This window comes from Gastrolobium bilobum, unplaced genomic scaffold (assembly GCF_033153095.1).
Source record: "Gastrolobium bilobum isolate Gb01-03AN ecotype WA unplaced genomic scaffold, APGP_CSIRO_Gbil_v1 utg14631, whole genome shotgun sequence".
Taxonomy (NCBI): domain Eukaryota; kingdom Viridiplantae; phylum Streptophyta; class Magnoliopsida; order Fabales; family Fabaceae; genus Gastrolobium; species Gastrolobium bilobum.
The window spans coordinates 9,135-35,936 of record NW_026897620.1 but is presented as its reverse complement, the minus strand read 5'-3'; the positions used below and the strand labels follow the sequence as shown (position 1 = coordinate 35,936).

The window sequence follows — 26,802 nt, the reverse complement described above, 5'->3', positions numbered from 1 at the left end:
TGCGGTAGTCAATTTTTCTTTCAAAATCTCATTGATGAAACTTCCTTTGGCCAATAATTTGAGAAATCTCTGATGAAACGCCGATAGAAACCTGCATGTCCAAGAAAGCTACGCACACCACGCACATTAGAGGGAGGGGGAAGTTTTTCTATACGTGAGATCTTTGCTCTATCAACTTCAATCCCCTTCTCTGAGATTTTATGGCCTAAGACTATTCCATCTCTTACCATAAAGTGGCATTTTTCCCAGTTGAGTACCAAATTACTCTCTTGGCATCTCTGCAAAACACAAGCTAAGTTAGTGAGGCAAACATCAAAAGATGAACCGAAGACAAAAAAATCATCCATAAATATTTCAATAAAATTTTCAATCATATCAGAAAATATGGATAGCATACACCTTTGGTGGCGGGTGCATTGCATAACCCGAAGGGCATACGTCACGACTTCTTTTCTCACAACTTCTTTCATAGTTGGATTCAATCTTCTCTGTGGTTGTCTGACTGGCTTCACCTCATTCTCCATCAATATTTTATGAGTGCAAAAAGATGGGTTTATTCCTTTCAAGTCTGTAATAGACCATCCTATAGCTGTTCTGTGCTCTCTCAACACCTTCAATAATTTTTCTTCTTCGGCGGTTGATAAATTTAATTCAACCTTTGGTGCACCTGGAATGATATCATCAACTTTCTCTTCTAGCTTTTCAACCTCTTGTTCTCCTTCTGTTGCTTCAGTCGTATTGTGCAGTAGATCTTCTTCTAATGACTCCAATTCCATCAGTGGTTGGAGTATTTCATCAACTGTATCTAGCACTGCATCATTGATCACATCAATCTTGAAGCAATCTCCTCCGTCGGAAGGATGTTTCATAGATTCAAGAACATCAATAGTTACGGTTTCATCATTAACCCGCAACATCAGCTTACCCTGCTCCACATCAATCATAGCCCTTGCAGTGGCTAAAAAGGGCCTTCCCAACAGTAAGGGAATTTCAGCATCCTCTTGCATGTCTAAGATGACAAAGTCTGCAGGGAATATGAACTTATCAATCTTCACCAAGACATCTTCAATAACTCCATCTGGCCTTCTGGTAGATCTGTCTGCTAGCTGCAGTGAAACTTTGGTCGGCTTTAATTCATGAATCCCCAGAGCCTTGCAGATGGATAATGGCATAAGGTTAATACTAGCTCCCAAGTCACATAACGCCTTTCCCACATCAATGTTGCCAATTTCTATGGGAATGCTGAAACTTCCAGGATCTTCAAGTTTTGGAGGCAACTTTTTCTGAATTATAGCACTACACTCTTCCGTCAACGTAACCGTTTCACATTCTTTCAGTTTACGTTTCTTCGATAAGAGATCTTTCATGAACTTTGCGTAATTCGGCATGTTCTCCAAGGCTTCAGCAAATGGAATATTGATTTGTAGCTTTTTGAAGATGTCAAGGAACTTCGAATACTGCTGCTTTTTGATTTCCTCTCTGAACCTCTGCGGATATGGAATTCTTGCATAAGGTGAGAGCTCCAATGGCTTTTCTTGTCTTTCTTGAGCTTTCTTTTTCTCCCATTTGAACTTCTTTTCTGGAACAGCTTTCTCTGCAGTAGGCTCTTTGTCAACTTCTTTCTCTTTTTCTTCTTCAATGGCAGGTCCCTCAACTTTCTTTTTCTCTACTGAAGGCTTAATCACAGGTTCAATTACAATGCCACTTCTAGTGGTAATGGCCTTGCAGTGTGCGTTTGGATTAACGTCTGTATTACTCGGGAAAGTGCCTTGGGTTCTTTCATTGAACTGCCTTGACAATTGACCGATCTGGGTTTCAAGATTCCGGATAGAGGCTTCTTGATTCCGGAATGAGGCCCTGGTCTCCTGCATAAAGGTTGAAGTGTCTTCCCTGAATGCATTGGTACTTTGAACGTAGTCTGATGTGGTCTTGGATAGTTGTGCAAAGGCTTTCTCCCACTCTGATTGTTGTGGAGGTTGCTGTGGTGCTGGCATAGGAGGATTTAGCTGATGATTCGAGCTATAACTGAATCCTGGATGTTGATTTTTATTTCTCCACCCTTGATTCTGGTTATTGCCGTATTGGTTCCTCCCTGGATTATATGGAACTTTCTGATCATGCCAAATTCCATTAACATCCGCAGTTTCGGGTGCCTTGCAGTCATCAGTAGTATGAGCACCTGCGCAAATATCACAAACAATAGAAAAAGTATTAACATGAGCTACTGAAGTATTAGAAGAAACTTGAAAATCAGAAAATTGCTTTGTGAGAGCATCTAGTTGTTGTTGCTGTTTCTTATTGGACTGTAGGATCTGATCATTCTGGGCCAAGATGGCATCATAGCCATCAAGCTTCATAATCCCCGCTCTTCTCTGTGGTGCGGGAGCATTATCATACTCCTGAGAGGCTAGAGACTCTAGTAATTCCAAGGCTTCCTCTGGAGTTTTTGTCTTCAAGGACCCTCCTGATGCAGCATTCACCACTGTTCTTGTGTTCGGCGTCATCCCTTGGAAGAAGGTTTTCGCTTGCTCCCAGGCTTCAATGCCATGTTGGGGACACTTCCTGAGCAGTCCTTTGAATCTTTCCCATGCTTCGTATAGAGATTCACTTTCTTTTTGTTCAAAAGAAGTGATATCCGCCTTGAGCTTTGCCATCTTCGAAGATGAGAAAAATTTATCCAAAAATTTGGTTGCCAAGTCGTCCCAGTGAGTGATGCTTCCTTGAGGTAACGATTGCAACCATCCTCTTGCTTCGTCTTTAAGTGAACATGGGAACAACCTGAGCAAAATAGCATCCCGAGACACCCCGTTCATTTTCAAGGTATCACAATATAGCAAGAAGTTTTCCAGATGGATGTAAGGGTCTTCAGTGCTTCCTCCGGCAAATTGGTCTTTCTGAATTAATTGTAAAAGTGCCGGCTTGAGTTCAAAGTTGTTAGCATCCACGTTTGGTCTAACAATACTCGCCGTCTGTGGAACTCGAGCAGGAGTCATGTAATCTCCCAACGTTCTCGGAGGTGGTGGAGGTACATTGTTGTCTCCCATTGCTTCTTCTCTTGGTTCTGTTGAGCTTGAAGCTTCTTTCTCTTGCTGTCTTCTTTCTTTAGCAAGTTTTCTGTTTCTTTTTGCTGTTTTCTCTATCTCCGGGTCGAATTGCAAGGAATCGGTGTCAACGGTACCTCGCATAAACCAGAAAAATAGATTATATAAAATAAGAAAATAAAACTGAATTTAAATAACAGAAAATTAAATAACAGAAAATAAGGTCCAATCTAAAGAATTAATAGCTACTATTAATGTTGAAATAGTAATCCCCGGCAACGGCGCCAAAAACTTGTTGCTACTCACGGCAAGTGCACCGATCGTACAAGTAATATATGATTAAGTAAGAGATCGTTCCCACGAGGATTACGGTTCAAGCACTAATTCACTATCGCAAACTTAGTTGGACAATCGAAAGTGTATTTGGAAACAGGATTTGAATTGTAAAATTAAAATATTAAATATTAAGCTAATTACTTGCAAGAATTAAAGACAAGAAATTAAAGATGTGATTTAAGAATGTAAAATAAAAACGTAGTTAGGGGTTCGATTTCCTTTAATCTCCTTATTATGATTCGAAGTCCTTCTTTACGTTAACCGTCCTTAATATCAATCTAACCAATTCTTTCGCGTGTTATTAGAGTTCAATCCCTTGTTACCCTAAAACCTTTACAAACTTGAAAGAACCCTAGTTCCCCGGTTATTCCCCAAGAATGCAAGCATTAAGTTCAAGAATCTTAAGGTTACGCAAATTCTATGTCTATCCCTAGAATCATAGCGTTTACGATGAAGTTATCAGATATGGATCACACACCAACATCCCTATTGTCATGCATTTACCGATGATCATTATATAAGATTCAAGCCTATATAAAGCATTAAAAACAGATAACTTCATTCATGATAAAAAGGAAAATTAACGTACGAATTATTCAAAGCATAATAAATCGACTAAAATCCATCTAACCCTAACTACTTAAAGAACTAGCCGGACATGGCAAAATCAAGAACAAAAGAAAATAGAAAAGCTACCCCAAACTCCATAGGTGATTGGTGGATCTTCAAAATCTCCAGTGAACACTTGACGTTGATCCGTCTCCGCCGCTCACGAACATGAATCTGATGTTTCTCCGCGTTCCCTCCGCCTCCAAGCACCCAAGAGTTGTTTAGCAATCTCAAAGTTATGTATTTCTGGTCCCCAATGGCCCTTTTATTGGCCAAGAGTTCGTATCCTAGTAGAAAACTCGAATGGGCCTAAGTTGGATCTGTCTAGGCGCTTAAGCCTGTTGTAGCGCGCTTAAGCGCCCTAGGACAGTGAATTCTGATTCGCGTTGCGCGCTGAAGCGCTCTGAAGGGCGCTTAAGCGCGCTCCTCGCGACAACTTTCTCTTCTTGTGGCGCGCTTAAGCCCTGAGTTGGGGGCTTAAGCGCCCAGAGGCAGTAGCTATTTGCGTTTTTAGGGAGCTTAAGCTTCTGAATGGGGGCTTAAGCTCCCACTTCTAACAACTTGATAAGATCCTCAATCTTATTGTTTTTATCTTTTCTAGTTGTGATCTCTATTTATCCAATCTTCATCTTTGACTCCTTTTGTCAACAAATCCCTAAAAAATAGCAAAGATGATTCCATTAAACAAAAATTCAGATAATGTTCATGATTATTATATTAAACCTTAGTTTTTGACTTATTTAACTTGATATTTTATATTAATTTAGTCTATAAAATAAGATAAACTAAAGGTTTATCAGTAACCGAATACTTTTTTCCCCAAAAAGTATCCTAATACTTCTGCAAGGAGTATTCGACTACCAAGGGATAAGTATTCGAATGCTACACGAAAAGTATTCGAATAATTATCAGACAGAATGCTGAAACTCGAGCTGTTCACTGCATAAGTCCAATTTAAAGCATTCAAAAGCGATTGGGAGTCCAAAAACTCCCTAAACAGATATTCATTAACATGTTAGGAACTCAGAAACTCAGTCCTTAACTCAAATGATCCAAGTTTTACTTTTTAACCAATTAAACAAGCTTAAATCATCAAAATGACAAAGAGATGATCATGGCTCACCTCAAATGCTCAAAACTCAGAAAATGAGGCAGAACAGAAGTCTCCAACTACACACCAAGGTTCTGACTTCAAAGGTCCACAAAAAAGCACTACAAGGTTGGACCTTTTACCATCTAAATGGCTTCTTGAAGCCTTCAAGAACAAGAACAAGGCTTCTCAAACAAGAACCCACAAGTCAGCCCCAAAACCCCTCAATACAGCTGCCTACACTCAAAGATGAGTAGCCTCACACCCTCACAAGGTTCACTACTAAGTGTTTAAACGATTACTGTGAAGGAATCAATGGAAAAGGTGAGTTCTTGAGGCATTTCTATGGAAGAAAGTTCAAGTCTTGAGTGAAGAGAAAGGTGGCAGCAGATGAAGGCCAAAAACTCACGTAGGAAATATTGCATTCTGACCTAGGGCATTGTGCCCTAAGCTTAAATAGGTCCACTTAATTAATCACACAGTATTAACAATAATAGCTACGCTTAGCATTTCAATTTCAAACTTTGGATTCTGATCCTACTCATTTTTCTAAGATTTATCATATTTTTATTTTATTTTTCGCAGCACATTTCCGGTACGCGCTTTTCCATAGCCAGTATCAGTTCTGGCACCAGTTCTCATTATTTTAACTTAAAACTCGTTTTACAAGTCTTATATATTATTCTAGTGACATATACACACTTCTCATAATTTCCCGGGATACTTCATCGGTACGCATTTATACCGAGTAGCAGAACCGGTATCTGCACTTTTCGTCAGGAAAACGACTTTCAGCATTATTACTCACTTACCATAATTATTTAAGCCTCATAATAATTATTAGGTCAATTATGGAATTATTTCCTAATTTCACATAATTAATTAATTAACTTCCTTAATTAACGATGCAGGTTCTTACAGCTGGGTTGCTCCACTGAGGTGAGGGGATGTAGGCTTTCTTGATATTGATTGAACAGTGTGATATTGACGTTTATAGAGGTTGTGGGGTTACCGATGAGGATTAATGTGTTTTTCTATTATTGCTATATTTTTTTAATAAGAAAATGGTGGTCACAAATTAATTAAATATTTTTTCATTTTATTATTATTATTAATTATTTGAGACAAAATAAGGTGTTAACAATATCTATTTGTGATTTTCTTTATGAGGAAGCAATCTAGAACTCGTATGAGTGAAGCTCAAGGCTCGCTAGTTGGAATGTTTCATGAGTAACTGAAAATGATATAGGTCTTCTTTGGTCGTTTGAGCTTTTCAAGCCAACCTTAACAGTAATTTGTATCCCTAATTACCTTATTTGAGCATTAAGCCTATTTTTTGTTGATTAAATCTCATATGCTGCCCGTTGTGTTTTAATTGTTACAAACCTTTTCTATGTATGGGTATGCATAATTTCTAGATTGAGTAGATGAATTGTTAGAGTACAAAAGAAAAGTACATAGGGGGAATGAGAAAAGGAAAAAGAAAAGGAAGGAGGAATGAGAAAAAGAAAAAAAAAGTGAATGAGAAAAAGAAAGAAAACTGAAAAAGTGAGAATGAAAAAAAGAAAAAGAAAAAGGAATAAAAAAAGGGAATATCAAATTCAGGGGGAACAAGTTTCATTTGAGTTTCAAAGTACAAAAACCCTGTTTTTGAGTGTTGGTCATATGAAAATGAAAACTTAGAAAAGTAAAAAAGAAAGAAAAAGAAATCTTCATGATGGAAATAGTATTAAGAATATCAAAAGATAAGGTTTAGGGACTATGCATAACTGTATTATCCCTTCTTTATTTTTTACCTACCCTGATACTATTTTGTTTTTGTTCATATCCACTTGTTACATTACAAGCTTTAAAGTCTTATTGATTTGGTGGCTTATGAAATATTCCAACACTAAGAGTAGAGAGAGTCATGAGGCACAAGCCTATGAAAAGCTTAGAGAAAAAGAAACAAGAGTGATTCTAAAGTTGAGTGCAAAGGAAAATTACTGCATTATTATTGTATATGCTTTGAAATATTTTCCTTTGTTGCCTTCCATCATTTTCTATATTCTTATTCTTCACTATTTTTTACTATTGAGCTATTACTCCTTATTCATGCTACATTGACATCTTTTCTTCCTTATCTTGAGTGTTTACTCTTCATCTTTTCGATGATGCCAAAAAGGGGAAAATGGATGCCACATTTTATGATTTATAGATTCTAGTTGTATCTTCGCAAAGTCAGAGGAAATAGTGTTCATGCAATTATCATTGAGCATTCATGTTATATCTGTCATGAATTAGTTTTTCTTGGTACATGGCATAAATTGTTTTTCATCATCAAAAAGGGGGAAATTATTGGACATTTGTTATACCCCAATTGTTTAATTGATTTAAAATTTGTTTTGATGATAACAATCAATTTAATGTTAATTTAATTGATTATAATTTATTGTCTTGAATTTACTAATGAGCTGATTGTTTGAGATTTCAGAATAATATTTATTTTGATTTGAATTAGTATTCAAGATAATTGAAGATTGGAGAAGATATGGAAGATATCATGAAGAGAGAGAAAAGCATGGAATCAAGTAAATTTTAGGATAGATTTTATCTATTTAGATTTCATATAAGAGAAATAAAATATTCTTTGCCAAAGGTCTGTACTGAGGTAAATCATTTTAATTATATTTTTCTTCTTGACTTTTTTGAAGGTCTGTACTGGAAAACTTAGATATCAGTTCTTGTGTTGGAAAACTGGGATACCAACATATCTGTTTTCTTTGAAAATTGAGAGTGACTTGAGAATCCTTGTGTGATAGGGTTTCGGAATACTAAAGGGTTAAGATTTTGTACTGGAAAACTAGGATACTAAGGGAAAATTTGTGTAAGGGGTAGACTAGAAAACTAGGATACTAGAGAACTCTTTGTACATAAGTTTCATAGTGGAGTTGCCTGTCAAATTTCAGTATTCGATATTAGGGCCCGTGGTTTTTCTTCCCTTTTGAGTTTTCCACGTAAAAACTATTGTGTTAATATCTCTCTATCCTTATCTTGATTTATTGCTTTAAGTTAATTTTTAATTAGCAAATTATTTTTATAAAACTCAATTCACCCCCTCTTGAGTTCATCCGGGACCAACAACTTGTGGTATCAATCATACTTTTATTTTTTTGGTGTGTGGCTAGAAATTTATAATTCCTCACAGACGGTGCCAATGATCAGTCCAATAACAATTGAGCTAGATTGCACATGGTTGAGCCTAGTCTAATAGCTAATTAGATCTTCTTTCGAGTAGGCATTCTTGGATGAGGATTTATGAGGATATAGAAGTTGGAATGACCAAGGTAGACAACATGGAGGACATACAAGGCATGGGAGGCCCAATGACAAGAACAAAAGCACAAAAAGGCTAAAGAAACTCTAAATCACTTAGTGATCACTTTACTTGATACAAGCCCATATGTCTAGAGGAAAAATAGCTCAAAATGGCGCGTTTAATTCAGATTGAAGACCTTGAGGAATAAGCCTTGCTGGACGTGCAAATTGGGCTTGAGTTAACGTCTAAATTGATGAAGAATTAAGAGCACGGAGGTTGCATTCCATTTCGGCCAAATTCTGCTCTTAGTTTTGTATTTCTTACAATTAGATAATTATTGTAATAAGGCTGATTGGGTTGTTTTATTTTGTGTGCACGTATGCTTGGCCTAATTATCCCATTATGTTATTTTTTTATTTGGATTGATACTCATTATCTCTAAGATTATGTCAAAAAGATTTGTAAGGCTGCTGCCCACTATAAAAGTGGCATACCAGAGCTTTTAGAAAGGGATTCAGATGACAAGTTAGCCATTGTACGTGAGACTAGTTCTCTTAGGTTCTTTTGAGAATCTCTGAACTTATCAAGGTTTTTTATCTTTGAACTTTTATCTTTTGAGAATCTCTCGATCGTGATTTTTTATGATACCTCAGTTTTGGATCTGGAGCTTTATATTCGGTTCTCCACTCGGTAAATCGAAACCTGTGTGTTTAATTTAAGCTTATTTTCTTTGTAAATTTTCCTAGGCCATAATTAGTTTTTCTATCTCTGAAATGATTGGATCTTTTTGCTGTTGAGGGAAGCCACTTTTTCCTAAGCATGCATTAGTTCTCTAATATGGTTTGAATTACCTTACCTCAGTGTGAAGCAATATAATTCTGGTTAAAACTAAAAAGTTGCATTGTTAATATTTGACCCTTTTATAATAAGTTCAAAATTGCTACTCAATCCATCAATTTGTGGTCAATACAATTGCAATTGCAATCAATATAAGCAAGAATGCAATTTTCATGCATGGGTCATTTGAGTTATAATCTACCCAAAGTCATTAAATGATTTCCTACAAATCATACTGATTATCTGAGCTTCCATTTAACTTGAAAATTATAAACTAGACTTGATTTTGATTACTTGTTTCATTGTTACTTAATGGGTACTATACTAAAATTCTAGGCCGGTATGATATTTGCCATATGCTAAACTTTGGAATTACATCTTTGTGTTAAATAAATTTAGTTATTTCTTGGATATTATTGTTGCAATGGCTAGAGTGCTCCACGATTCCTAAATCTGATATATATATAATAGAAAGGACGAATTTGCCATAATAAGTAGAGGTTAATTTAAACTTGTTAGTTTATTATAAATATAATTTCCTCTGCTTAGTTTGATTTGTTGAATAGATTCCTTGAAATGTGTATGAAATATTCTTTCATACAGCCTACCCATTGCTCGATCAAATGAGCAAGAGAATAAACATACCCTCTCTCCCATTGTAGGTGTTTCATTGCTGCCATTAAAGAGGAGTAAAAACTACAAGAAGTTATGTTGGTAACTTAAGAGGGCAAGATACGAAAAGGAAGAGATTTAAGACTAAATAAGCAAGTGAAGGAGAAAGGTAATTCTAGGGTACTTGTGTTCTTTCCCCTTAGCTTATTCGGCCAAGGCTGTTCCAGCATTGGAATTAGCCTTGGAATATTTAATTAAATTGTGAAATATGATGTGGATGTCATTTTGGGACTGTTTCTTATATATTGTGAAGAAACTTCACCATCTTGTTATTACCGAAAAAACAGCAATAGGGCCATAGTCGTCAATAATTAAGCAAACTGTCCATGTAGCCGAGTTCCAAAAGCTTCGGACACTAAAGTCAGATATCAAAAGCATTCCGATCACAACATCGGGATCCGAGATAACGAATAAAGGCAGCTTTGGAGAGATGTGATCTTGGCAAAAAGATCACACCCCAACCTGAAATATAAATATGAAGACAGATTGCAATCCTTACGACATGATTGCACTTAAATCCGAGATAAAGACCGGCCCTCCAGGATATAAATTGTTGTTAAATAAAGACTGGTCCTCTGGGATAGAAATGGTTGATTAAACAAAAGATCCAAGATACAAATCAGAGATAAAATGAAGACGAATATGGCGAGATCCAATCCGAGATAGAAATAAAGATCCGAAGTACAAATCGTAAATAAAATAAAGATTGATATGGCGAGATCTAATCCGGGAAAGAAATAAAGATCCGAGATACAAATCGAAAATAAAATGAAGACGGATATGGCGAGATCCAATTCGGGATAAATATAAATCCAGGATATAAACTAGAAGACGGATTGCGATCCGGGTTCAAATATAAGAATAATGCATGCATGCGACATCAAGCCTGGTTCAGGGAAAACGGGAGGACGCTTCCGTAATCCAAACTGAACTAAGATTCAAGAGGGCAGATTGAAGCAACACTCATCAAGTCATCATGACGCCTTTGAATTTGAAACTCAGGCGAAAAGCCGAGTTGAATATTATCAAACCACGGTATACGAATCCGGGTTAAAGTAAAATGAGAAGAACAAGTAGATACCTTCATAAATATGGATCCTTGTGTTTATGATGCATCAACATAAAATCTGAGATACAAGCGCACTTTGTCATGCTGACTCTGATCAAGTCAAAATGCTCTGTACTAAGGTCGAAAGACCCAAGTGGGACATGTGACAATACTTCCTTTACCTTGGATAGTACCGGGTTACGAAACCCAGGTCATGATTGAAGGTGACAATGATCACCTTCATCAATGCTGACTTAACAAAATGTTAAGTTAAAACAAACATGCGTCACAGAGAGTGACAAAAAGCGGAATCCGTATAATGCTTTTTGACCCCGGCCAGGTCAATGAAAAAGAACTCGAGAAATGTATATCCGAATTGCAAAGATAACCCATCTCGGATGGAGATATCTTAATTACAGATATAATCCATCTGGGATAGACGAAAATTTTAACAAGGTTTGAAGTACTTAAAAAATTGTCTAAGTCACAAACCTAAATAACATATATACAAAATCTACTTGTCAAACCAAGATAGTTCCAAATGCTTAGAAGTGTTGAAAAATGCTAAAGTAACCCGGCAAACCTGAAATACTTAGAAAAATATATCTAAGTTATTAGTGAGACATGAAACTCAAGATGCGAGTATAAAGGCGAAATAATCCAAAGGCATGAAATGGATGATACAAAGAAAACCGCGAGAGTCTCACCCTGTTCCATCTGAACATCACGGCAATGCAAGCTAGACTCAAATAGGTGAATGATTCTGATCAAGTCAAAATCTGTGAAAGACACGATATGTATAGCCGGGTTGAAACAGAAGATGATATCACAACGAGATTCTGGCAAAGCCGAGCTCAAATAAATATAGCTACAGTATATAAAATCGGGCTAATTATAGCAAGGAGAAATTTAACTCTGCAAACAAAACATGCGAAGAACCGGGAACAAAACCCCGCAACATCAATGAAAAGGGATCTCAAAGATCCTCAAATCAGCAAAAAAGGCAAATTGCAAAAGTAAGTCAGTATTCTGACATAAAGATACTTGAATAAAAGTAATACAGCCCGACAACCCGGATTTCTCGACTGCCGGACTGGGGGGCAAGTGCAGGAATGCAACCAAAATTAAAAGAGGAAAGCAACAATCCTCATAAGCCAAGATCTCGGTAAGACAGTTAAAAAGACTGGTCAACTAGTCCGAGCTACGAACCTCGACCAAAAAGGTTGAGGGAGGAATGTTGAAACAACATACACGATACTTGGCTCATGAAGCCCGACACCGAAGAAAGAACAAAATAAGAAAAAATAAATCTGAAACACGGATCGACAAGAATCCATAGATTTAGAACATGGATCAATAAATCAATAAAACTTCGGCAAAGAGGTCAAGGGGAAAAACTTTCCTACTTCCAATAGAGACCTCGATCACGGAAGTTTGACCAACAAGATTATGGTTCAACAGACTTCGCTTTGGACACCCTAACTACCAGGTAGGAAAGCAGAGAAGGATGTCTGAAGTAAGAATTTAACATAACAAGATAGTTGAAGCCATACATCACAAAAAAAGGCTAACAAGGCTCGAACCATGAACATGGCCGACTTCCAGACACTGAGAATAAAATATTCGCAAATGCGATAAAGAGTAATGCACAACAACCCTATATCCCGGACACCCAGACTGCCGGGCTGGGGGCAACAACCCAGGATAAAAATTCGAGATAAAGAATGAAGACGGGTTTGGAGAGATGGGGTCTTGGGAAAAAGGATCACACCCCAACCCGCGATAAAATGAAGACGGGTTTGGAGAGATGAGGTCCTGGAAAAAAGGATCACACCTCAACTTGCAATAAAATGAAGACGAGTTTGGAGAGATGAGATCCTGGAAAAAAGATCACACCCCAATCTGAAATGGCTCACAAGTCAAAACGGTGAAATAAGCCAAAGTTAAAAAATGACACTCTGGCAAGAAGCCGAGTTAAATATTATAAAGCTAAGGTATTGAAAACCTACGTCTAGCAATGTAAGAACCTGCACCGTTAATTAAGGTATTTAATTAATTAATTATGCAAAATTAGGAAATAATTCCATAATTGACCCTAATAATTATTATGAGGCTTTAATAATTATAGTAAGTGAGTAATAATGCTGAAAGTCACTTTTTGGAAGAAAAGTGCAGATACCGGTTCTGCTAGTCGGTATAAATGCGTACCGAAAAAGTATCCCGGAAAATTATAATAAGTGCATGTTAATTACTAGAATAATATGTAGGACTTTTAAAACGAGTTTCAAGTCCAGATAATGAGAACTGGTGCTAGAAACCGGTACTGGCTTGGAAAAGCGCGTACCGGAAAGGTGCTCAGAAAATTACGAAAAAAATATGATAATTCTTAGAAAAATTTCTAGTTTCAGAATCCAAAGTTTGGGATTAAAATGCCTAGCGTAGAAATTAAAGATAATACTATGTGATTAAGTGGCTTGGGCTATAAATACCCTTTGTAAGGGCACAAAACCCTAGAAAACAGTTTCTCTACGTGGGTGAGGGGCTGGTCAGCTGCTGGTTCCACTGTTACATTGCTTCACCACCATTTTGTGAGCTTTGTGACCTCTCTTCCTCCTTTTCTCTTCACTTTGTACCTTGGGTGAGTGGGAGAGATCATTGTGAGTGTGAAAGGAGCTCTTTTCCTGAGTGTGGTGGCTGTGTGGAGGCTGTTTGGAGTCTGGACTGCCTTGTGGGAGTGTGTGAGCTTCTTCCTTGAGTTGTTGGAGCTCCAAGGAGCAACCTTTGTGAAGAAAGGACCCTCCTTGGTGTGTATTTTCGTGTTCTGTGAGAGACGAAACCTTGGAGCTGTTGTGTGAGCTCCAAGAGCACCCTTTTTCTGAGTTTGAGCTTTGGTAAGCCTTGTCACCTTTGATCATGAGTTTAATGCTTAAATATAAAAGCTTGATGCATGTTAAGGCTTAAAGATGATAACTTGTTGTTGGGTAATGTAGAACACACCTAGAAATGCATGTTTAGGTGCTTTAAATCGTTAAAAACCCAACCTTGGAAGGATATCTTCACGAAATGCATTTTCTGCATTCTGTCGTGAAATATCCGGATATGTGCCCGATGAATATCCAGATATGTGATATCCGGATATGGGTTTTGAGTATCCGGATAATAGATATCTGGATATGGGATTCTGGATATCCGGATATGTCCAGTGAGATATCCGGATATTGAATGTCCGGATATGGTCCCGAGGAATATCCGGATATTATGGGATTTCGAAGAGCAGTAGCTGTGCTGTGATGACAGTAGGCTATTGGGGGTTTGGGGACCCTAGATTGATGAAGTTGAACTTCTGTTTTAATTAAACTAAGTCAGAATCAAGTGATTAAGGACTTATGGCTTGGTATGGAGCCTTAAGACGTTAAACGTAAGGAAAGGCGTTGTCTTTAACTTTTATGCTTGTGTTGCATTTTATTGATATAGTATTGGTCCATAACAGATTGTGAATCTGCTGTGTTTGGACTTTGAGCTGTGGACTCTTGGCTTTTGGAGTTAGCTTGCAAGGTAAGCTTTCGTGTCCTCGGTTTAGTCATGTTGTGGTTCCACCATGTCCCATGGGGGTATGGTTTATGCATGCTGTGTACATGCTTTTGGATATTTGATATGTTGATTGTACTTTACATATAATGGCTTTTAATATGCATGTGTTGTTTCATCTTGACGGGAAGCCTGAGTATGTAGCGCCATACAAGACGTTGTACCGGGGTGAATGCAAGTGGTACTTGCACGGTGTGTAGGTGATAGACGTATACCTGCACTGTCTCTGGCCAGTAGATTAATATTGACACACATGACATGATTATCTGCTGCATTGCATTGTTTTAGAAATGATAAATGATAAACGGTTTTTGAACTTATATTGCACATGTAAGTGAGCTTGGGGTGGAAGATCATTGAGGACTCACTGACTTACTGAGATTTCTAGATTAGAGATCTTACCCCACGTTTGGGGAATGCTTATTTCAGGATCAGGTAGTATGGGTACTGTAACACCCCGTGTATACCCGGAATATTAACATTACATCGTATTAAGCGGTGCTTAATTAAAAATGCGGAATATTCTTTTTCTTTTCAATTATGACGTCATTATCAATTACCAACTTGATTACTTAATCAATTTCATAAAATAACGCCTGTATGTAAATTGCAATACGACATCTACTGAAATACCTCCATATATAGATAAAGTGTGTATCTAAATCACGGCATTACATCAAGTAATCCAGACAAATATTCTGATACATTATTACAACTCCAAAAGACTCAAGACATAATCAAGACATAAAAATACTATGTGTCATGGACAATCCCCATGTTCACCAAATAAACATAGTAAACAACAAGTCTCAACATAAATCTTCAAAACATAAACTGAAGCTATAAGCATAAAAGCAGCATGCAAATCCAGCATCCAATCAAGGCAGCATAATATAACAGCAATCTAACTCAGCTCCGGCCTCCTGCCGCCTGAGGTCTCAACATTACCTGGCCCTGAAATAAGCATTCCCCAAACGTGGGGTGAGATCTCTAAACTAGAAATCTCAGTAAGGCAAGGGGTCCTCAAGGATCTTCCACCCCAAGCTCACTTACATGTGCAATATAAGTTCAAAAAGCATTTATATCATTATCAGTTCCAAAACTATGTAGTGCAACAGATATCTATGGCATGTGTGTAATCACTATCTACTGGCCAGAGAAATGTAGGAATACGTCTATTCCCTACATGTAGTACAAGGAACACCGCTTGCACCTCACCCACAGCCTCGCCCTCTTGTATGTTCTACATACTCAGGCTTATCGTATAGGTGGAACACCTCCATGCATATCAACAAGGCACTAACATATAATAGCTCAACAGCATTTCCAAAACATCAAAAGCATGTAACACAGCATGCATATACCATATCCCCATGGGACATGGTGGAACCACAACATGGCTAAACCGAGGACACGAAAGCTTACCTCTAAGCTAGCTATCCAATGCCACAAGCTCAAAGTCCAATCACAGCAGATCACAATCTGATATGGACCAAACATAAATCAATAACATGTACCACATGCATACAAATTAAAGACAACGCATTTTCATTACGTTTTCAAGTCTTAAAGCTTCTAACAAAGCCACAAGCCCTTAATCCCATGATTCTGGCTCAATCCATTAAATACAGAAGTTCAACTTCATTAAACTAGGATCCACAAACCCCCAATAGCCTACTGTATGCACAGCACAGCTACTGTTCTGCGAAATCCCAGAATATCCGGATATCTCACTGTCCATATTCGGATAATATCCGGATATGCAGATTCACATATCCGGATATCCAATATCCGGATATCCCCAAACCACGTATCCGGATATCCAATATCCGGATATCAGTTCGACAAATATCCGGATATCTCACGACAGAATGCAGTTTCTGCATTTTCGTGAAGATATCCCTTAAAGGTTCCCTTTTTACCGATTTTAAACACCTAATCATGCATTTCTAAATGTGTTAAGCCTCACCCAACAACAAGTTATCATCTTTTAGTCATTAGGTGCATCAAGGTACCATTTTTAAGCCTTAAAACTCAAGTTAAAGGTTGGTGATCATACCACAGCTCAAAAACAGCAGAGGGAGGTGCTCTTGGAGCTCACTAGAAGCTCCCACAGTTCTGACTTCACAAGGCTACGAAAATACACTTCAAGCTTGTCCCTTTATGCCAAAAGATGGCTTCTTGAAGCTCAAGAAGCCAAGAACAAGGCTACACAACCCAAACTCAGAACAAACAGCCCCAAAAACGTCCCACAAACAGCAAGCATCAACTCAAAAAGCTCCACCACCCCCTCATAATGCTCTCAAGCTTAGTGTTTACAACTCTCAAGAAGAAGACTCACAACAAAGATGGCTTCTTGGTCCCTTTTCATGATCAAAGGCCAAGACTTTCAAGAGAGAAGAGAAGGCTAGAGAGAATCAGCAAAAGAGTCACGTAGAGGCTGAGTATGGCCTAGGGTTTTGTGCCCTTAGGCTTATATAGGTCCACTTAACACTAACCACACTGTGTTAACTTTAATTGCTACGCTTAGCATTTAAATCCCAAACTTTAGATTCTGAAACTACATAATTTTCTAAGATTTATCATATTTTTCTTATATTTTTCTGAGCAACTTTCCGGTACGCGCTTTTCCAAGTCAGTACCGGTTTCTAGCACCAATTCTCATTATTTGGACTTGAAACTCATTTTAAAAGTCCTACATGTTATTATAGTAATTATCATGCACTTACTTTAATTTTCCAGGATACGTTTTCGGTACACATTTATACCGACTAGCAGAACCGGTATCTGCACTTTTCTTCCGAAAAACGACTTCCAGCATTCTTAATCACTTATTATGATTATTAAGCCTCATAAATAATTATTAGGGTCAATTATGGAATCATTTCTTATCTTTGCATAATTAATTAATTAAATACCTTAATTAACGGTGCGGGTTCTTACAGGTACTGATGCCTCATGCGGCAGGAGGCCGGAGCTTAGCTGATTATGTTGTTTCTGCTTATTTGTTAGCATGACTGGATATTGATGCTAATTATGTTTTATGCCTTTTATAATTATGTTGTTGTTGAGATTAATGTTGGGCATGTTGCCTTATTTGAGTGAGCATGGGGATTGTCCATGACACTTTCTGTTAGTACTTGTAGTTTGGAGTTGTATAAGCTGTTAGATGGTCCGGTCTACGTTGTTGTAGTTTCGTGACTAGCGCCACACTAATATTATTTATGTTATGAGGTATTTCAGTTAGCTGTTTTATTGTAATTACATACAGCCGATGTTTTATTAATTGATTATTAAGCAAGTTGGTAATGTTAATGGCATCATAATTGAAAAGAAAAAGTAATTCCGTATTTTAATTAAGCGCAGCTTAATATGATATTATGATAACATTACCGGATATATACGGGGTGTTACAAGCAACATGCAAGAACTTGATAGAAAACAGGTTAAAAATGAAAAACACATTGCAGGACTGTGGCTTCTAGCCGAGGCATAGGAAAACGGAAGGACGCTTCTGAATCCAAAATGTTGTCAAAATAAACAACATGTGTACAAGCTGTGATAAATGAAATCAGGCTTGAAAATTAAGGGGCAGATTGGTACGACCTTGATCAAGTCACCATGACGCCTCAAATTTGAAAACCTAATTAAGAAAATTGGGTTAAAAGCAAAAAGCGAAATCCGCATAAAAGACCTTGGCTAAGTTATTTTATTCAGTTAACGCTGAAAATCTAAATCTAAATCAATAAAGCCACAGTGCAAGAAGTTGGGCTCAAAGCGAAAGCCTCAGAAAGAGAAGCCGGGCTCGATGTTAAAAGAAGGTAAACACTGCCTCACTAAAGCACCACCTCAGCCAAAACAGGTTGAGGGAGAAATACAGAAACAACATATTCAATACTCGGTTCACTAAAACCGGCTGAATGAATGACAGATATAATAACTGCAATCGCTGACCCAATTAAGTCGGCCAAGAAGAGTTCCAACCCAAAGAAAATTGCTTCAATGAAGATGCCAAGTCAAAGCAAGAATTCGACTACTAACTTGAATAAAACATGCAAAAGAAATTCAAATGCAGAGATTACTGCTATTATATCCCGACAGCCTGGACAACCAAACTACCGGGCGGGGGGGCAACTGTTATGGACCTGACAAAGGCTTATATTCTAGAAGGTCCAATAAAAGACAGCACAAACAAGAAGGGAATCTTCTATTAATGACGATCCTATCCAGACAGCTAAGTAGCTCACATTCTAAAGGCCCAAATAGGGCTAACAACTAAGAGGAAAATAAGGAAACATTCCTTAATTATATTAATCCTACTACGGCAGCAATGGATCAACAATTGGTCCCCCAATACTCTTAAGAGGCCCCAAAATCTGCTCCTGCCAGGTAACCCATTTATAAATAAAGGCTTAAATCAATAAGGTATACACAAAATCTAAACCCTCTCTCTTAGCTTGTCACTATGCACACACCTCACGCCTTGACTATGTCATTATATTATAGTGCACAGTGATCCGCTTATCTTTAGGGTACCTCTCCTATAAGTACTTGAGAGAGGACAAACAAATCCAATATTAAATTGTCAATATCTGATTGGACATTCACGCACTATAAGAAAAAATTTTATTAGTGACAAAATTTTATGAAATTTCGTCACAAATTCCTACGTCGCAAGTAAATTTCGTCACAAATTCCTGTGTAGCAAGTGTATTTGTGACGAAATTTGATTATTTGTGTCGAAAATTGTCATTTGTGACGAAATTTTTCATCACAAATAAACTTTTTTCTTGTAGTGACGATCTATCATATCGTAACAAGTTCACATGTGTATGTTTTTGTGGGCCACATTAGAAAATGCTCCTTTATCTAAACAATATGTTTGTACACGTTAACTATTAATTTAAATGTTTAGAGCGTAGTCTACTTAAAAATTGTTATTATTCGGGGGGTTTACTTATAACAGACCCTCAAATTGAATTATCCGTGGCTGCCAGACAATTGTTGCACGGTTCCAAACTCTAAAATAACTTGTTCAGAATTGAAGCAGAGTTGATCAATTATGGTCAAACTAATTAATAGCAAGTGCTGGTCAAAAAATTTGAGTCTCGTGTGTGGCTGTTTGAGTGACTATTTCCTCAGTATGATATTGAACCAACTACCGTCCTTATTTAATTAAAACCATGAGACTTCAACGCAAGTCCCATATATTACGTTATCTTTCAATAATTAAGTATCTATTCCACACATATATTTAATGTAAAAAAAGAAAGCTATTTCACACATATATTTGTGGTGGTTGAGAGCACAACTTGCTGGCCACGAAAATCATATTTATAGCAATTTTAGGTTGACTTACTTTGAACAAGTCAGAATCGACCAAGTCTGAGCACTACCCACCTGGTTGCAAATTGGCTTCGGTTGGAAAGAAAGCTTTCAAAAGCTTTTAAATCCTTGACAAAATATATAAGTATGGTTAATATTTAAATTATTTTTATAGGATAATTATTTTACAAGATAATTGGTTGAATTAAATGCATACATCATATATACCATGTATATTATGCATCATAAAGTTTCATCAGAACATATATGGTTGTTCTTATTTGTTTATTGTCACTTTTTTCTTTACTTTTTTTGTGTTTTTTAAATGTTCATTAAATAATTAGATTAAACTAATAGTCTATTGTCACTCTTATATTTATCTAATTTACTTTTAACAAGTATAATAAATTTTTATAATATAATTTTTTTTCCAGTTAACAATTCTAGCTTTTTGTTTTAATTTAAAGTCGTTTCAGCCTAAAAAGCAACTACCAAGAACCAACTGCGTGGAAATAAAACGTCGTGCAGGCTGATAATAAAACGTTGACCAGAAAAAGGAATACATTCTCGAAACAAATTTTCAGAAGAAAAAAAAAAACTGTGGGAAATCTAACTTGGATACGCTGTTCACCATGTGTAACTTGGTCGCTGAAGGAGCAGATGTGTTCCATATATAAGTCCATTCCAATAATAATATATATAATATAGTATAACATATTGTATATAGTATAAATTATACTTTTTTATTTATATTATACTATATACAATATAGTAAAAATTATTGTATATTGTATAATAATGTGTTGTCGTCATTTTATTCAGGTTATAACTAGGAGTGCGCTAGTCGTGAGGTGAGAGGTATCTTATTTAAGGTTATAGGTTGGTCTTATCGTTATATAAAAAAGGTATCTTTAATTATATAAATTTTCAACGAAAATAGATGGAGCCTGTAAGGAGAGGAGAAAGAAAGAAAAGTGAATCTCAGCCTATTTCATGTAAATGTAAGAGATAAAGTTATTTTTATCTTGAAGGAGTAACATTATTCCTATAAATTAACCCCTAAAAAAAATTCTGGCTAGGCTAATACACGTTTCCCTCCGTACCTGATTACTAAGTCACCTCTAAATTGAGAGTCTTATTACCTTTTGCCCCTTCCATCATGGAATGCTGGAGCACCAATAGCAACACATGGAAGCATCTCGATAGATACCCAAATAGCAATATTTCTCATATAAAATAATTAATTTATCCTCACCCAATATCTTAAGGTTTTAAGTTGAAATTGTTCTTAACATGGTATCAGAGCTTCAGTGATCACAAGGTCACGAGTTCAATCCTCACGCCCCCACTTTCAGGTGAATTTAAGAAAAGCACAAGGCAGACTAATAATGGGCTTGTGTCATATCCACGCTTCAAGCCCAAAAGGCTCTTACGTGAAGAGATGTATTAGAGAGATATAAAATAATTAATTTAGCCACATAATATAATTTCTTTTTTTTTTCAAAAGTTTTCGATGGAATTCTTTTTTCGTTGAAAATTTTCGACGAAATCTGAATTCCGTCGAAAAATTTTTAACGGAATACACATTCTGTCGAAATTTTTTTACGGAATCTATTTTCCGTCAAATTTTTTTACGGAAATCATATTCCATGAAAAATTCCGTCAATAATTTCAACGGATTTTTTTCCGTTGAAAAATTCCGTCAATAATAAAGACATTTCTAGTAGTGTTAAGTTTTTGGGTTAAAATGATTCTTAACACTTGCGTTAATTAACAACAATGAACATTCATAAATTAATATGCTTCAAAAAATGAAAAACATTCATAAATTAATCCTTTCACACTGAAAATTATTAAACGCGATTAGTATAACATTGATGTCAACTTTGTTTTGCAATGACCAATTTAATTTATATATGTATATATATAGCTATCCCTTTTCTACGTATTAATAAAAATATCTCTATCTTATTATTCAACTGCTTGATTTTTCCGTCACATACAATTTACTAATTTAGTATTTGCAACTTGTTCTTCCCCGCAGTTGGGACTCGATATAAACTAGGGGTTGAAATCTTAAGACAAGCAAAAGCATCCGAAAATCCTCTTTTCTTCCCACAATTATTCTCTGGTTAATCATGGGTGGTAAGAGTGAAATGTTTTCGGCTACCAGCTTTATGTTCTTGAAGCCCGAAAAAATGTGTTTCTTTCATCTCGCTCAAATCTTGTTTAGCAGTAATTTACACAAAAGAAACTTTGTGCACTGCCATAACGTCGTTATCGAGGAAAGTTTCGACCATAAGTGGCTTATATTTGTCTCGCTCATGGCGCAAAAGTTTCTACAGTTGGTGGCTGTTCCATTGAAAACTTTTGGCCGAATCGTTGAGTTATTGTTGAACTTGGCTTCCAATAACTGCAATGTCTTCATGCTCGTATTTAACTTTCTCCGAGGTTAATTTGTTTTCTTCCTTTCTATATGCTTTTAAGTTTATATTTTGATCTTCACAATGACTAGTGCCAATTTTCATGCAAAACTGAGACCAGTGACTTTATTGAGTATTGGTCTGTACCATTGTTTCTCCCATCATTATCATATCGACATACTTCTTCTATTGTAGGATACAGATCATTGTTTCTACTTTTTGACAAGTTGACTGACCAATTCCAATATGTGTTCGAAAGATGTAATTGGTTGAGTTTTCCATATATATATATAATGGGAAATACTTTTCTTATGTTGTAGGAAAGAAGTTATCTTATGTTATAGAAATAAAATTATAAGTAGGACCCACAGGTAAGAAGAGAGGAAAAAAAAATGATGAGACCCAATACTTTTTTTTTTGTGTAGGAAAGTTGTTTATCTCATTTAAAATGAGATAAACATAACCCCTATATAATAGAGCTCTTAATTTACATATTCAAAAAATTCATTTATTTTTTAATTGTATTTTCCTAAATTTTTATCGATTAAATTATTTTTAATTAAATTAAATTTGAATTTATTCGTACGATTTTTTATTTGATGTTATTATGAACAGGTGAGGAGCTTGTGGATAAAACTTCAGCAAATTATGTGTCAATTGTTGGTCATTTGGACAAGCGAGTGGAGTTAGACAGCAACATCAAATGTGAAGACCCCAAGTACAATGCTGCATTGTCCATGATGGCTTCTAAAGCATCGTACGAGAATGAAGCTTTCCTTCGGGTTACTGTTAAAGATCACTGGAAGGTACAAAATTAGCATTTTAAATTTCTGCAATAATTAACCCTTTTTTCAAAAAAAAAAATTCACCTATTCATTGATTAATCGACTGATTCGGTCAAGTTAGGCAAGGCTATGAGAGCAACAAGCTCTGCTTACTAAGTTGTTAACACAGTTGCCTATACAGAACTCGTACTCGAGAGCACTAGTTCAGATGGAACAATGTCATTTCCTTCATTAATTGATTTCTTTCAAAAATAAAATAAAATTCTAAACCATTAGAAAGAATTGGCCTAATAAAAGAATATTTTATAATACGTTAGTCCTAATGAAAGTAGATTGTGACACAGTGAATTGTACCTACAATGTTAAAGATTCCAAATCTATAATTGTTAGTTTGAAGAGTGCTTTACTTAAACACCATACTCAGTCCGAAGGGTTGATCTTATAGAAATAATATATGTGGGGATACCCTAATTAAAGACAAACAAAAATGAACTAATTAATATTTTTTTTTTTGTTTATGTAAAGAACCTTGGGATACACCCCAAAAGCTAGCTCAAAGGGTGGGAGTGCCCAAGACCTTATAAACTCCACATTAGTTGCACATACAACCAATGTGGGACTATATATCTCAACAGTTTCCAAGTATTTAAACTTCCGGTTTTTTATTTACTTTTTTTTTTACATAATTAGAAATATTTTAAGCTAATTGTTTTGGAGCATCTATCATGTTCTCAAGTTGATTTTGTGTTGTGGCATAGATGGAACTGGTGGCATGCGATTACTACTGGAATGGTAAGATCTTGAGAAAGCAAACTCTATGTGTGTCGCACTAATTGATCAAAACATCAGAAAGGTTAATCATTTGTTATTATTTGAAATTTGGCAGATTATCAAGGAAAAGCTACAACTAAGGCTTTCATCCTCTTAGATAAAAGCAATGACCACGATACCTACGTTGTGGCATTCAGAGGAACCATACCCTTTGATGCTAATACATGGTCCTCTGATATTGACATTTCATGGTTAGAGCTTCCTCATAATGTTGGAAAAGTCCATGCTGGTTTCATGAAAGCCTTAGGATTAAAAAAAGGGGATGTGGGTTGGCCTAAGGAAATCAAAACAGATGAGAGCCATCCACCTGAAGCCTACTACGCCATTAGAGATTTACTAAAGAAGCATTTGGATGGAAATGATAAAGCAAAGTTTATAATTACGGGTCACAGTTTAGGTGGAGCTCTTGCAATTCTCTTTCCAGCAATGTTGATAATGCATGATGAGACGTTTCTTTTGGAGAGGCTTGAAGGGGTCTATACGTTTGGGCAACCAAGGGTTGGAGATAAAACATTTTCCAACTACATGAGAGAAAAATTGAAAGATAATCGTATTGAGTATTATAGGTTTGCATATAGCAACGACATTGTTCCTAGGTTGCCATACGATGACAAGAACATGATGTTCAAGCACTTTGGGAGATGTCTTTATTATGATTGGAGCTATAAAGGCAAGGTGCGTTATAGTAATATATCAACTTCTATTTTTCTTTTGAGCTTGATTATCATGCATTTAATATATTTAAAGTGATCATCAATGTTCAAAAACTATTTTTTTATAGGAAAAGTGTCTAAATAAAATTAGGGTTTTGATTTTCTGCCTTAAAGGCAGATAAATGTCTATGCCGCAGAGATATATAGGTTTAAAAAAAATGGGACCCACAAAAAAAAAACAAAAAAAACAGGAATGTACCCTTAAGCAGATATATAACTCTTTTTACTTTAAGGCAGAAATAGTTTACCGATAAAATTATTTCATACAATGTCAAGATTGGCATTAGGATTTGAAAAAATAAATAAAGCATTTCAAGAATTTTATTTTTATCTTACTACATGAATTTTTCTAAAATACTCAGTAATTTTTTTTTTTCAAATCTTAAACAATATCATTTTGGATTATCTTAAGTGATAAGAGGAATACTAATTTTTTTTTTTATATATGAAATTAATACAGATGGTGCATGAAGAGCCGAATAAGAACTATTTCTCTTTGTCAGCGATGATACCGATGATGGTGAATGCGTTTTGGGAGCTCATAAGGAGCTTCACTATTGTGTTTAAATATGGATATGAGTATAAAGAAGGATGGCTTCTAAGATTTTTCAGGTTAGTGGGCTTAACAATACCTGGATTACCTGCTCATCTTCCCCAAGATTATGTTAATGTCACCCGGTTGGGATCAATTCACTCACATTTGGATTGATGTACTCAACTGAAGATCAGAATCATAAGTGATTTGTAGAATGATTTCTAGCTTTAGAGTCGATTTAGTGAAGTCTTTAAACCTTTTCTTATCAGAAGAATATGTATTAGTCTTAATTATATAATTTGTAAGAACGATTATCTTGGCTTTAGGATAAAAAATAAAGTATTGAATACATTTTGAGTTTTCAATGTATTAAATATTTTGTTCTTCATTTGATATTTTTATTTTCCTTAAACAGTTGATAATTAAGGACATTTGTTAATTAATGGCTAAATATAAATGCATTTGCGCCAAAAAAAAAATTATCCATGTATTTGCGCCATATATAGATTCTATATTTATTTATACGAAGAAGAAATAAATTAATGATATTTTTTTATCTTTTAGTCTTGGTCGAAATTTTTTAATATATTCCAAAACCACAGTAGTCCTTCAACTGAAAAATTGACACCTGACTTAATTTTTTTTCCTCTCCTCTTTTCTTTCTCCTCAACCTTTTCTCTCTTTCTCTTACCTTCGTCCCACCAAATTTTTTTTTGGATCCGGAGCACACAAATATCGCTCGTATTGGGATGCAATATTAGTTGTTCAAGATTTTTGGTCTCCCATATAAAAAAAAATTAAATCCTTAAATGCAATTAAAACATTGATGGAGCTTTATAAAAAACATATTGATGGAGTAAAATAAATGTAAGAAAAAAAGATTGGTACGTAAGGCAACCAAAAAATCTTTAAAATAAGACAAATTTAGAGGAATTCATCACCAACATTTTTTTATTAGGAAAAAGTTGAAAAAACTAAAAAAATGATAATATAAAACTAGCTTAGTATAGTTAATTGGGTTCAGAAGTTGGTTATACACATGAAAGAATGGAAATTTAATCCCACAACACTCTTATGAATCTATCTTTAGAATTCACCTCAGAGGCAATTGTGGGAACCAAATAATTTTTAATAGGTTTTTCTTTTCTCATATTACATGAGGTAGCATATCTCTTTTCTCACCTCAGAGGCCATAGACACAACAAGTCCTGAGATTCACTACTTGTTAAAAAAACAAAAAATAAAAAGGATAGTATGAATATCAATGTCTCACAACATAAGAAAATTATCTCCTATTACATGAGAAAATAATTTCCCAATTTTTAAATATATTTAACTTTATCATTTTAAAAAACACAACTTTATGGGCAAAAAATTAAAATACTGTTATTTTAATAAATAATTACGAATAGGTTGTTGTTTTGAATGTAATTACGAATATGTTGTGTTCATTCACGCCCAAATTGGGCAAGAAGATTCACGTCCAAAGTAGGCATAAATGCTATGTAATTCACGCCTAAGTTAGACGTGATTAGTCATGCCTAGGCCAGGCATGAATGCCTTAACCTATATATACCCCAAATTTTCTACTTTTCATTTTCACACCTTCACTCTAAAATTGTTATTTGACTTCTCTAGATTTCTTGTGGAGATTTTTGTGCAACGAAGCCT

The 26,802-nt window shown here is 35.7% G+C and overlaps 1 protein-coding gene and 1 non-coding gene across 2 annotated transcripts; both read left to right on the top strand.

Moving 5' to 3' along the window:
- The first annotated feature begins 2,541 nt into the window (after positions 1 to 2,541).
- On the top strand, positions 2,542 to 2,648 carry LOC133308675 (small nucleolar RNA R71). Its single transcript, XR_009751199.1, has one exon. It is a non-coding gene; the product is annotated as a small nucleolar RNA R71 (small nucleolar RNA).
- A 19,334-nt stretch (positions 2,649 to 21,982) lies between these two features.
- Positions 21,983 to 25,305, top strand: LOC133308674 (triacylglycerol lipase OBL1-like). Its single transcript, XM_061509334.1, has 6 exons — positions 21,983 to 22,295; positions 22,463 to 22,528; positions 22,883 to 23,073; positions 23,811 to 23,844; positions 23,939 to 24,558; positions 25,057 to 25,305. Exons 1-6 carry the CDS (start codon positions 21,983 to 21,985, stop codon positions 25,303 to 25,305), a joined length of 1,473 nt encoding a protein of 490 aa, XP_061365318.1.
- The last annotated feature ends 1,497 nt before the right edge of the window (positions 25,306 to 26,802 follow it).